Source organism: Garra rufa, chromosome 12, assembly GCF_049309525.1.
Source record: "Garra rufa chromosome 12, GarRuf1.0, whole genome shotgun sequence".
In the NCBI taxonomy this organism is placed as follows: Eukaryota; Metazoa; Chordata; class Actinopteri; order Cypriniformes; family Cyprinidae; genus Garra; species Garra rufa.
The window spans coordinates 33,979,212-33,993,469 of NC_133372.1; the positions used below are offsets into that span (position 1 = coordinate 33,979,212).

General features: G+C 36.6%; 1 protein-coding gene across 7 annotated transcripts in view; it reads left to right on the forward strand.

The window, feature by feature from the left end:
- cadpsb (Ca2+-dependent activator protein for secretion b) overlaps window positions 1-14,258 on the forward strand; it is a 106,390-nt gene that overhangs the window by 77,227 nt on the left and 14,905 nt on the right. The window contains exons 12-20 of one of the 7 annotated variants that reach the window (XM_073851876.1): window positions 2,311-2,447; window positions 2,531-2,718; window positions 5,642-5,743; window positions 6,451-6,514; window positions 6,736-6,859; window positions 9,217-9,285; window positions 10,053-10,085; window positions 11,762-11,868; window positions 12,357-12,386. In XM_073851876.1, the coding sequence (XP_073707977.1) occupies window positions 2,311-2,447; window positions 2,531-2,718; window positions 5,642-5,743; window positions 6,451-6,514; window positions 6,736-6,859; window positions 9,217-9,285; window positions 10,053-10,085; window positions 11,762-11,868; window positions 12,357-12,386 (854 nt within the window). The remainder of the gene's footprint in view (window positions 1-2,310; window positions 2,448-2,530; window positions 2,719-5,641; window positions 5,744-6,450; window positions 6,515-6,735; window positions 6,860-9,216; window positions 9,286-10,052; window positions 10,086-11,761; window positions 11,869-12,356; window positions 12,387-14,258) is intronic. The other 6 variants (XM_073851870.1, XM_073851872.1, XM_073851871.1 and 3 more) reach the window with 6 other exon arrangements.

The window sequence follows — 14,258 nt, forward strand, 5'->3', positions numbered from 1 at the left end:
AGCCAAAGGATAACATAACTTGATCCAAGTTCCTCTAATTAAGCAGATCCGGATAGTATTTATTTGTTTTCCACTGGATTAAGCACTTTATTTTTAGCCATATGTCTTCACAAAAAAGGTGTGAGATCATTGTTGTTATCTAGACACACGCCCTAATCATTGGTGTAACACGATGCACATTTTTCTTCACATTTTCTCTCATTAGAGCACGCTCATCACCGCACAGATTTAGATTCTATCATTCTGTTGCTAATAAAATAATCCATCAAGGGGCCAGTTTTGAGGAATAACTTTTCTTGTACTACTTTCTCCAATAAATATATGCGTATAGGACTTTTTAGCTGATTTTGATTACATTTTGCATACAGTGTGTGACCTTGGACCACAAACCAGTTTAAGTAGCACGGGTATATTTGTAGCAAATATACATTGAAAAAGCACATTGTATGGGTCAAAATGATTGATTTTTCAAAGTATTAAGTACTTCATGTTCCATGAAGACATTTTGTGCATTTTCTTACCATAAATATATCAAAACTTAATTTTTGATTAGTAATATGCATTGCTAAGAACTTTATTTGGACAACTTAAAAGGCAAATTTCTCAATATTTAGATTATTTGCACCCTCATATTCCAGATTTTGAAATGGTTGTATCTCGGCCAATTATTGTCCTATCCTAACAAACTATACATCAATGTAAAACTTATTTATTTAGATTTCAGACAATGTATACATCTCAATAAAAAAAAAAAGTACCCTTATGACTGGTTTTGTAGTCCAGGCTCACATATAACATTGAGCATATTAAAGAGCCCATGAAATTGTTCTATTGGGATCTACACTACTGTTCAAAAGTTTGGGGTTAGTAGGATTTTTTTCGTAATACTTTTATCTAGAAATGATGGATTAAATTAATCCGAAGTGATAGTAAAGGCATTTTAATGTTACAGAAGAGTCCTATTTTAAATAAATTGTTCATCATAGAAACCCTGAAATAAAAGTACACTCACAGTTTCCACAAAAATATTAAACATCACAACTATTTTCAACTGTGTTCAAGTTTTTTGAGCAGCAAATCAACATATTAGAATGATTTCTGAAGAATCATGTGACGCTGAAGACTAGAGAAATGGCTGCTGAAAATTATGTATTTTCTCAATATTGCTATTTTAGTGTATTTTGGATCAAATAAATTTAGTTTAAAAGACTTCTTTCAAAAACATCATACTTACCCCAAACATTTAAATGGTAGTTTATTATTAAAACTTTTCTGCCACTGAAATAAAAGAATTGCAAGAAATAAAAGTCAATTCTGACTTTTTTTCCCACAAATGCTAGTTTGTATCTCGCAATTCCAACTTTTTTCCTCGCAATTCTGATTTTTTCTCAGACTTGGCATAAGATATAAACTTGCAATTACGCGTTATAATGTCTAAATCTTAAATGGAAAAAAGACTCATATGTTCTCTAAATTGCGAGTTTATATCTTACAATTCTGAGAAAAACAATTAGAATTGTGGGATGCAAACTTGAGATTGTGAAAACAAAAAAGTCAGAATTGTTAGATAAAAGGCAATTACAAATTACAAACACTAGTAAATGTTTAAAAATGTTTAAAAATGTATATATTTCTTTTAGAGGAAAACAGATTAAAAAAATATGCTGTACCTCTCATATGTCTAATCAAATTAGTATGAAAATGAAAACTCTGCTTGTCAAGCCATTTCATGGGGTCTTTCAGTATTAACTTAAAGAAAACCTTTGAGTATATTTAGAGACTTAGTCAAATGGCTAACATATCTCCCCTGATTTTTTTTTTTTTTTTTTTTTTGGCATTTGTATTTTTACGAACACACAATCCATCCTCTCTCTCGAAATAAGTGACATTAACCAATTGCGAATGGCAGAATCTATTGTATTCATGTGAAAGAAACAACATAAAAAATCATCATTTGGAATTGCGGCACTTCCTCAAAGCCATCGGTGGCTTTTACGTTAAAACGTTTTTGATTGAGAGAACAGGAAGAGACCACGCCCAGATCAGCTCATGCATGCACGTCCCGACTGAATGTGAGCTGAGGGTTATCGCTCAGTTCCACATTTGCTAGGTCCGATTGAACTCTGCTTGACTTTTGCTGCAAGTTGACAATGTGAACGCTCAACGTCCTTGATTTGCCATAGAATACTCATGCTAGGTGTTTAGTTTTTGTGGTGGGAGGAGAACAAATCATTCTCCTTGCTGTTTGCTAATTTCCTCTTCCTTGAACCCACCCCCTCTCCCTTCCTCTCCCATGAATGGCTGGAGTAGATGCTGACAGGGCACAGAAGCACGGCATGGATGAGTTTATCTCAGCTAACCCATGTAGCTTTGATCATGCCTCGTTGTTCGAGATGGTGCAGAGGCTCACGTTGGACCACAGGCTAAATGACAACTTTGCATGTCTGGTAAGTGTTTTTTTCTGCTGAATTCAATGCAAAACAACTGTATACATCTTTCCAAAGTGTTTACCTATTTGTTGGAATTGTAGGGATGGTTTAGCCCAGGTCAGGTGTTTGTTCTGGATGAGTATTGTGCTCGGAACGGGGTGAGAGGATGCCACAGACATCTGTGTTACCTTGGGGACCTACTGGAGAGGGCAGATGCCGGGCACATGATTGACCCGACGCTGCTGCACTACAGCTTCGCGTTTTGTGCCTCCCATGTTCACGGTAACAGGTACAGGCCCGCACACGGATGCACTGCAATACTGTTAGAAGTTGGGCGAGATATGGATCACTGAAGTAGGAATGAGGGTGGAGAACCAAGGGACTCTTTGCAAGTCATCAGCATATTTTTGCACTTTTGCTTTAGCGTTTATTATATTTTTCCCTGTGAATGTTCTTTATAATTTTGCCAAATTTTGTTTGATTTGTTGTGTCTTTTGTTCTCAATCATTTTTCATTTCTATTCCACTTTTCCCAAACCTCAGCAGTATTCTTTCAGCCACTACATTTTCCATTTTCCTTTTTTTGTTATTTTACTTTCCAAATCTCATTGTGTTGCTCATTCATTACATGTTCCTGATAGTCAGAGGGGGTCTGAGTTACAGGGGGCTGGCTCAAAGTCAGGAGGGAAAAAGGAGTCTAAAAAAAAGAGGAAATGTAAAACACAGCTGGCCCCTGAAAGCACAAGGTAAGAGGGCTTGACAAGGACATATTCATATCAACAGCATCATGTACACTGTACAGTAGCAGCAAATGTGTCTCACACAAAGTGAAATGGGTTAAAAAAGCTTGTCTTTTCTACTATGGTTTCATGTATCCAAAATAATAAAAACATAGGCATTATTGTTCTAAACCACAAATTATGGGAGAAACTTTCATTAAACTATAAATAACCAGTCAAAGGTTTGCTCTATGATGACAATAATAAGCATTTTTAAAAACTGAATACAATGAAGTATAACATTACATCTACTACCCTTCAACAAATGAACATTAAAGGATTATTTCTCTTCCAGAATGAAAATTTCCTGATCATTTTCTTACCCCATTTCATCCAAGATGTACGTCTTTCCTTCTTCAGTCAAAATAAATTAAGGTTTTTGAGGAAAACATTCCAAGATTTTCTCCATATAGTGGACTTCAATATTGGGAGCCAATAGGTTGAAGGTCCAAATTGCAGTTTCAATGCAGCTTCAAAGGGCTCTACATGATCCCAGACGAGGAATAAGGTCTTATCTGCCGAAACGATTAGTCAAAAAAAAAAATGTATATACTTTTTGACCACAAATGGTTGTCTTGCACTAGCTAGACTTCACGCATTATGTAATCACATTGGAAAGGTCACACGGAAGTACCGACCCAGTGTACAACACGAACAGGCAGTTGAAGAAAGTCAAACGCATTCAACAAAAAAGGTAAAACAATCATGTTGGATGATTTTCGAAGTTGGAGGAGAGAATGAGTTTTTGGCTCTACCCTAGCTTTTTGAACCGAAGTTCACAGACAAAGAACTAACCATACATGACCTTTCCAACATGATTACGTAATGCGTGAAGTCGCGGATCTGCAGCTCAGAGCTATAGCGCAAAATGAGCTTTTGTGGTAAAAAAAAAAAGTAAAAGAGTAAATTGGCCGATGGTTTCACTAGATAAGCTGGGATTGTGTAGAGTGCTTTGAAGCTGCAATTTCAACCCACTGGCTCCTATAGAAGTCCACTATATGGAGAAAAACCCTGGAATGTTTTCCTCAAAAACCTTCATTTCTTTTTGACTGAAGAAAGAAAGACATGAACATCTCAGATGACATGGGGGTGAGTAAATAAACATTTTAATTCTGTAAGTTAACTAATCATTTAAAAAATCATTTAAAAGCATTAACAAATTACTTGAATAATTTCAAAAGCTTAATGATTTCAACCGCAGTATTACAGCTTTAATCAAAAAATGTTATAATGTTTCAAAGTGATTTCCATCATTTTGACAGATAACAAATATTGCATTTACCTTCTTTAGAAACTTTCCAGTTGACACTGCTAATCGGAATTAAAAGGGAACAATTGAGACAATTACATTTTAAAGCATTTTTGTGAAAAAAATAAAAACTGGAAAGAGACATGAGGATTTGGGGAGAAAAACAAGAGTGAATTCCAGTGAATTATTCATGGGATGTATCATAAATTAAATTGGGAGAGCAGACCACAAATGCGCAGTATATTTTGTCTTTTTCATACTGTTTGAGTAGAATAGAATAGAAAGGAAAAATGAAAATAATCAGGAACCAAAGAACGCAGTGGACTGAAGAGAGCTCTTGCTATAGATATTCTTGTTATACAATGTCACGTTAAATTACCAAGCATTACGTTATTCTCCTCACTTTTGACAGATTTGTAGCACAACCTTATGATTTTAAATGACTTATTGTAATCCTATGGAGTGGAATGTCCCAAACAGAAAGTGCCTCCCATAATTGAAAGTAATAAACACCATAACTATAAACTATATCTATACTACTAGAACTATAAATCTTATACATTTTTGGGTGAACTAGTCCTTTAAAGCCTGCATGATATTGCTTACTGTGATCCTTAATGTGAATTCAAGCCTCAATGCACTTGTACAGCATGTTTAGGTTAGGCTTCTCTTCCCACAGACTTGTTGAAAGTATATTTATTATTGTGCTGCAGCTGAGTGTGTATTAAATATATTTTAATGCAATATGATGCCCAACTGGAGTATTGTAACATCGATAGCTGTAAATTAAAAAAATGGGTTGAAAACAGTGCCCCCCAAGAGTATCACAACAGGGTCCCATCTGCTGGGTACAAATACATTTATAGCCAGTGTATTAGATTTAAGAAAGCCAGACATTGCTTCTGGTTAGATGTTCTTTCTGGACCCAGTGTGCCAGGCCTGTATTTTTTATTGTAGCAAGTGTGATTTACAGCATACTGAAATGTTAATGTAGTTTGATTAGCTTTCACTGAAAATATACAGTGCTTTAAAAAGCAATTATGTAGTATCGTAATTAGTTGTTGTAATAATAAATACACCAGTTCGGGGCTTTCTTTTGATTTGTGTTATTTTCGTCTCAGCTCAAAATTGATCTTTCCTCCAAATCAATTAGCAAATAATGGCATGTTTTTCTTGTAAAAATAGGCCTGATGGTCTCGGAACGGTAACGGTGGAGGAAAAAGAACGCTTTGAGGAAATCAAAGAGCGATTACGTGTCCTTCTGGAGAATCAGATCACAAACTTTAGGTGAGTATGTAGTTGAAAGGTCTTTATTGAACATTTCACAAGATGTTAAATAGCAGGACGATGTACATCAGTGGTTCTTCTGATTTTATATCAGACATTGAGTGGCAATCCAATTTTGTCTGAAATGTCCTCTAAAATCATGCATTAAAAATGATACAACCACGGAGTGCATAGGCCCAACAATGTGCAAATTATTAGCCTGAGAAGAAAAATTGACGGTTTTGTAAATGCATAAACAACAGCATAGGTGATTTATTAGCTTAATGCATGGAACAAATGCTCAGCCAAATATTGTATTAGGCTGAATATGAGCAGTGCACAGCCATTATGTGCATAAACATATCAATGTGATTTCACCAACCGAGCTCAAATTATAGCCTGTGCAAATCAAACAAGACATTTGAATGTGGTTTCATTTTGCTCTGTGCGTCTTTTACCTTATACGGTTTTGTTTGTGGTTTTCATTTGGAGACGAATACTGAAAGATTTTGAATTGACTGACGTCAGCCGTAACAGCTCTGGAAAGCATTTTGCCTTTTCTTTAAAAGAGTTGCATTGTGTTTTTTCTTCCCTTACAGTCCATAACCCATTTTTGGTGCTCAACCCACCAGTTGAGAAAGGCTGGTGTACTCCTTTCTGAGCATTACATGCAAAAATGTAATTGTAGAGGATTTTCTACAACCAAGATGTAATTTTTGTTTTTGTAGGTATTGCTTTCCATTCGGTCGCCCTGAGGGAGCATTGAAAGCCACTCTGTCTTTGCTGGAGAGGGTAATGACAACATTGCTTATATTGATTCAGAGTAGCAGCAATCGTAGGAAAAGAGAAGCAGTTGATGGTATTTTGTTCAGCACCGCCTGTCTCTGATTACTTGTTCTGCCATGCATCATTATTTCACCAAAAAAAAAGGTTTTAAAAAAGTATGACTCATTTACACTAGAACAACCAAATTTGTGTCACTAGATAATTTGGATTTGTGCTTTTTTTCACAGGTGCTTATGAAGGACATTGTGACCCCAGTCCCACAGGAGGAAGTCAAGGCTGTCATTCGTAAATGCTTAGAGCAAGCAGCTCAAATTAACTACCAGCGCATCACTGACTACGCCAGAGTGGAAGGTGACTAGCATTGCCCTCTTTCTACACAGCATTATGATTTTAAAGCACTTAACCGTGCTATGATTTGAACCAGAAAAGGAACTTTTGTACTTTTTAAAATTTTTAACTCTGCTTCCATTCATTTATATCAATTTAATGCATAAACTGCAGTTTATTTTCGAACAATGTGCTTTTAGTAAATAATCTGTTCTTCTGCTTTTAGTTTGTGAAAGGAAAAGAAATTTAGATTTGGGTATTTAAGCTGTAGATGTATTTTGGTGGTTTGTGAGTATTGGGCTTTTTTGTTTAATATTTTTTTTTTAATTAATTGAAAGTTTATCTTGATTTAATTTAATTTAATTTAATTTAATTTTACCACCAGACTACATTCTCGAATTGCACAGCATCTGTCTGAAATGTTTAAAATGATATACTTGTTTATTCTAAAGCAATTACTGCTTTTGTTTCTCTCTTTCTTTTTGAGAAAACTTTAAGTGTCTTCTTGTCCATTCTCCTTTTGTGGACTTGTGTGTAAAAATGCATTCAAATCCACACAAAGAAGAGCTTCTTGCCATTTCCTATATGTTGCGATAACAGAAAATTGGACATTTTTCAGATGCTCTCCACACATTCTCTTTTTTCTATTATTATGGCTCAGATCAGGATGATAAATGACATCAGGGTTTGAGAAATGGTTACGGAGAAGGAAAATGAGTCAGTGAACAGAGAGGGATGCAGGAATGGGGACGGATCTTGCGGTGAAATAAATTAAGTATGTGGGAAGAAGCTGTTGCAGGGAGGAAGAGCCCATTAGAGGAAAAACAGGTTGTGGGATAGAGGAGAGTGAGATGAAGAGGGAAGCATCCATGAAACAATGCCAGGTTGGGCAACAAGCGTGAAAGAGGATTACTAAGAAGCAAAAGATTGGCAATAAGGAGGAGGTGTATGTTTGAAGTGGAGTCGAATGCATTGTGAGCTGGTTTTTGAGGAGGATGTTCGTGTTTAGATGTTTGAAGATCATTTTCTCTGAATGAATACCCTCTATTTCATCAAATCATGGGTTTGGTTGCTTATATCGAGCTGGGTGGCAATCCAATGATGCAAGTGTCACAAATGGCTGACATTCTTTTAGTACACAGTATTAGTGTCTTTCTAATAGGCCTTGGCTGATATTGACACAATATCCTTAAAGGAACAGCTCACCCAAATATGATTATGTCATCAGTTATGTCATTTGAAAAGCATATGGTTTTCTTTTTTCCACTGGAACACAGAAGAGATATTTCGCTGAGTGTGCAGCTCTTTTCCATACAGCAAAATTGGCACAATAGAAGTAGCATAAATCATTCAATTTGATATAAATCCATGGAAGAAAGAAAACTATGCATTTCCAATGACTAAATTTTCATTTTTGGGTGAACAATACACTATGGTTCAAAAGTTTGGGGTCGGTATGATTTGTTTTTATAAGTCTCTTACAAAGGGTGCATTTATTTGATTAAAATACAGCAGAAACAGTAATATTGTGAAATATTATTACAATTTAAAATATCTCTATTTTAATATATTTTAAAATGTAATTTATTCCTGTGTCAGTAAAGCTGAATCCAGTCTTCAGTGTCACATGATCCTTCAGAAATCTTTTTAATATGCTGATTTGGTGCTTAAGAAACATTTTTATTATTGTTGTTGTTGAAAACAGTTGTGCTGTTTAATATTTTTCTAGCAGTTTAAAAGAACATACAGTTGAAGTCAAAAGTTTACATATGCCTTGTAGAATCTGCAAAATGTTAATCAATCACAAATACTTTGTTTTTTTCCGCTCAATAATGTTTCAGAAGGAAACATGATGCATTAAGAGCCAGGAAACTTTTTTAATTTAAAGATCAGGGTAAATTTAACTAATTTTGTCTTCTGGGAAACATGTAAGTATCTTCTGTAGCTTCTAAGGGCAGTACTAAAAGAAAAAAATATGATATTTAGGCAAAATAAGAAAAATGTACACATTTTCATTCTGTTCATAAGTTTACACCCCCTGGCTCTTAATGCATTGTTTTTCTTCTGGAGCATTTCATTTTAAATAAAACACAATTTAATGCACCCTTGCTCTTTAAAAAAAAGACCCCAAACTTTTGATTGGTAGTGCACCTTTAAAAGTTTTCCACTTCCACTTTGTTCCTCATTTTTACTGTGTCTAAGTGAGAATTTAAGGGTGATTGTGGTTTAAGGGTTTTAACCATCAAATCATGTTGTATTATCCGACCTTTTCCCAAAACTGATTTCTTGATGAGAACTTCCCTTAACACAAGACATCCCTTCACCATATTCAACCCTTGACCCCCTTTCCTCTTGCATGCCGGAATCCTCTTTTTCTTTAGGAAAAAAGAGGGAAATGTATGATCATCCTGTCTACTCCTTGGCTACACAAGTGATGGATTTAACCATCCGTGAGTAACAACTCCTCACCCCTCATTCTTCACCTCTGTTTCATCAACTCGATCCTCCATATCACATCCTTTTTGGACCTTTTCTGTTTTGCCATTTTCATACAAACAGACACTGAGTTGAGACCGATACGCCACGTTCCAATTCCGATTTCCTAGGCAGAGATGTTCCATCTGTTTGTAATCCGACATGACCGATGCATCCGTTCAGCTTCCTCTTGTTCGTTTTTGGTTGAAGCTCATGTTTGTGACTTGAATGCATTTTTACTTTGCTCGCTATTTTACTTTGTCTGAGTGTATATATCGTTACTGTGGTGTGGTAGGTGGTTTCACTGGGGGGTTCCAGACACATCAACAGGTGACTGAACTACCGGGAGAGCAGGAGTTAGCACACGTGTACGAGCTATGACTTACGTGTTCCAACATCACAAGTTTGTCTTGAACTGTCATGTGACCGAACAATGGCTATCGTCTCTTTGTTCAGTATGTCGTTCAGTTGCTACTTTGCTATGTGTTTTTGTTCTTGTCGTTCCAGGTAAATATCTACATGTGTGTTCATTTGCCATTGTTTTTTTTTTATTATTCTATATCAAATACACAATAATTCTCTGGAGAGCGATCAAGAGTGAAATTACCAGGGATGCTGCACCGACTTTGGGCTTCTTATTCCTCCCCCAATTCTCCCTTCTCTTTCTCCCTGATTTCTCCCTCTCCTTATGTTGCTCTGACTCTCTTTTTCTCTCTCTCTCTCTCTCTCTCTCTCTCTCAAGTTGAGAAAACTCTAAAGGATCAGAAGGATCCAGGTGAAGCTATGTTTGACGTCATCCCCTGTCCCCTTCAACACATCCTGGCACATGCATATGACACAATTACAGGGAAAATTCTTAAGACACAAGGATCTCCCTTGTGCGGTTCTTTTCTTTTGTGAAGATAGTATTCTTCTATAAATATATGCACAAAATTTGAGTACAAACTTATTTTGTGTTATATTACGATTTCAGCACTTGATCACTGAACAGTCTGCCTGATGGTGCTACATTATGCAGACTTACAAGAAGTAAAACTGTCTTTCACAAATATTTCAGTGGCAGTCTTTTCAATGTGTTAAAATGTGAGGGTAGAATGATTGCAAAAGTTCTGGGATTAAGACTTTAACTAAATCTTTGACATCAGTCGATTTTCTAAAAAAGCAGTTCTCAGCTGGTTTTGCTGCAAACCTGTAAACCCACCAGTTGAGAATCACTTCTCTAAATCTTCATTAGAAAAAGAGATATTTAGCTCTTTTAATTTTCAGCCCTGGTTTTAGAAACTTGACATGACCGGAACATTTTATACACATTGAAAACAGATAAAGTATGAAATTTGGATAATGATAATCATAGATTATCATTAGATCCATTATCATTACTTTATCATGTTGTGTTGATGACATCATGGCCTTAGGAAGAGTTCGAACGAGTTTCTATCCAATATTAATGCTTCACAATGTAGTAAATTTCAGTACAGTGCCCCACAACCCTATTAATAACTCATGAATTTAACAGACCGATAAACCAATTGCATAAAAGTGAACATTTTACAATCTAGACACCAAGATTAAAGAGTCAGACTAAATGATAAATAAGTAATGTCCTTCATGACTGAAGTAGCATTTCAGTCAATAAATTAAAGATTTTCTTTTCTCCTTTAGTGGAGACCTCAGCATTGCTGAGTTGGTCGGTATTTTATTTTATTTCTTAAGCTGTTTTTTTGTTTTCTGTCTTACTCATTTCATCTTGTTCAGACTAAAGTTGATTACATGTTAAACCAGAAACACTATTGTATGTCCTGATGTCCTCATTTCATCAAAGTGTTTCATATGTCCGACAATCTGGTCTGCTTTTTCTCTCATGTGTTGGCCTTAAATTTTAGACAGCATTGAGAAGTCCTACCAATTATTAGTAATTTACCCAGATGCTTAAAACCACAGTAGTATAAATGTATTTACAATGGGGTCCAAAAGTTTGTGTCCACATTCAACATCTATATTCAAACCTAAAGTAAAGTGATGTAAATATGGCATAGTAAAGAAGTTTTTGTGTGCTTTGACGTACAAGATTTTGAAATGCTGGAGAACATGATTATGAGGTTTTATTTTATAATGACAAAATACATATTAAATAGAAAAAAATATGTGATCTCACATTTTTGAACCCCAATTTAGTTGCAAGCTTGCCAAACATTTTTATTTGCCTCAGAAATTATAAAAAAATACTTAAGACAACATTCTAGTGTTTCTGACATCAGTTAGCCATCTTTTCTTGAAGTGTTATGAGTGTCATCAACAGTGTTGTCATTCCTGCATGCTCAGTTAGGTATTTATGACTTTAGCTTCTTCAAACTGCATTGTAGTGCTCATGACATCAGAGATTCATAGACTAAATATTAATCAACCACTGTAATATTAACCGTCCCTCTTCTCTCCATCATTCTGCTCCAGAGAATGTAGCTAACCTAGCTACGCCTGCTAAAAAACTGGAGCATGTCATCCGCCTGGCAGAGTTAGTCATTGAGGTTCTACATCAGAACCAGGACCATCACGCCGAGGTGAGTCTGGACTCTTTCTCTCTCTTTCCCTCTACGTTCACTCTCTTTTTTCTTTAGTACATTATCAGGCTGATTCAAACGGCCAGTGGCTCCTCTCTAATAATAAAAAAGGCAGCTCTAATGCAATTTGTATTAGAGAAAATTAGTGAAACAGCAAGAGTTCACTCTCCCGTGAGATCCAGGTCTCTAAACCACTTTCCCTGGATCTATACTCTAAAGAAAGCTTCGGAATACAGATCGTTTCTGTGTTCTGAATGTTAGATTCCTTTGGAATGCCTATAGCTAAATAGAACTGAAGATGCATTGTGAATAGAGAGCCAAGTACGCGTTTCAGCCATAACTATGATAATTCGCATGTTTCAGCATTTGCTACTTCAAGAACAAATGCATAATTGGCTTTATTCCGAGATGCAATTTAAAGTATTAGGTAATCCATGGTCTTCCTGAGATTTATAGATTTACTGTATTTTTCTGAATATGCTTAACAGGCTGCGGTCACAAGTACAGGAGACCAGTCGGTACAGTATCATGTTTCTTTTTTTCTTAAGTTGTCATCACATAGTGTACCTTTTCCCTCAAGCATGTCGATTCACGCAGTTAAGGGCTTTTCTGTTATGTCTGGGTGGAATGGGGCAAGACGATGCTTAAAGAACATAGAATTGAGATAGTGTTGGTCTTCTGGGAAATTCTTAAATATCTCCCCCCCTCACACACTTATCAAGATACACTAATGAGCAGAATATTTTAGTTTTAGCACCAAGACATTATGGTAGAACCATCTGTAGCTCATACTGTTTCAACCAAATCTTCGACTTTAATTAAACCTCGCAATTGTGACTTTATATCCAAAGTGTTGGGAAAATTTGTTTCTAATCTAACGCGTTGCACATACATCACTCTCTACATGTTCGTGTTTTTCCTCACCATTCACTCCATGGTGATGTTGCAGGGAAAAGAGGTATGTGGTCAAAATGAATGCAGTGAAAAAAGCCCCTTACCGGCTTGTGCATGAGCTATGAAGGGTTCCCTTCCCCTGTAATGTTTCGTTCCTCACAACGTGAGGGAATGTTTTGCTGCGTCCAACATGGGTTCGTCTTAATTCCTCAGCATTGTGCCTGTCAAGTCTCCCTTCAAACTTACAAAGCTTGCGTCCCCATCTGGCAAGGTCAATGCACAATGATTCCTTTGCTTCCAGGGGGAATGTTTACATTTACCCACCCACCACGCTAGTTGTGTCACCCTAACTCTTCCCAATTAGATGTGTTCCCTTCTGCTAGTGCACTTGGACTTCACAATCCTTCAAAATGACCAAACCAATGTCATAACATAGCCTTTTTCCCAAGACCGCTCTTGCTGATTATAAGTACGGTTTTTGTATTCAGTCTAGAAGGTGTTAAAGTTAACACCTACCCAGCGCTCCTAGATTAGCAAGAAGGGCCTTGGGGAAGGATTCATGGGTTGCTTGGATTTGGCGTCTCTTATCGCTCTCTACCCCACTTTCTACATGTCTGTCTGGTTAAGCTCAGCCATATGCGTTGCCCTGCTACACTAGCAAATGCTATATTTGTTGGTCCCAACGTTATGACCAATGTAGCTTTACAGGGGTTAATTATGAAGCCTGCAGGTAAGTTCTATGGTAAGTCTGATTTTAGAGCTTGCTATCCCTTTGTAGCAGAGCGAATTTAGGGGAAAGCTGTGTTGAAGCTGTGGGTTTAGATGGGTAAAACAGGACAGAGCATGCAACCAAAGGGAAGGATTACGCCTCTTATAAAGGCTGATCAGTTCCCTGAATGGGTTTATCACTGGTCGGTTGTTTTAATTAGAAGAAAAGTGTTTTATGCCAAGACTGCAAGCAAGCCTGATTGATCTAAGAAACTTCTGCTCAATATCCCACTACAGGCCTAAAATTTATGGTCACTTTAAGAGATTAAAGAAGAAATATTCCATCAAACCATATGCATTGCCAAGTAAAGAAGTCTGCTGCTTGCTTGCAGTCTTTGGCGTATCAGGGACGGCAATGTTGCATGATCGCAAGACACATCCCCATCCCGAGGGTAGGGATGCAGTGATGTGAACAGTTGAACTACATCTTCCATTTTGGAGGGCAAAAGCATGCAGGGATTTCTACCTCACTTGCATGAGAACGGCACCTCCTCTGGCATCTTGACTCCGCTGGGAATTAACCTGATGTAGGAAAAATGACCTCTGGTCACAAACATGCAAACATTTGCAACACAAGATTTAATGTGTATTGTCATTTTTTGCATTTGAATGAAGGCCCTCTTGTTAAAGGAGTTTTTTCTCTTATTTGGATTAACATGTTTCCTTTAGAGGGCTTCAGAATTCTTAAGATATGCAACCTTTTATAGACGATTCGTAACTTTCTTCTT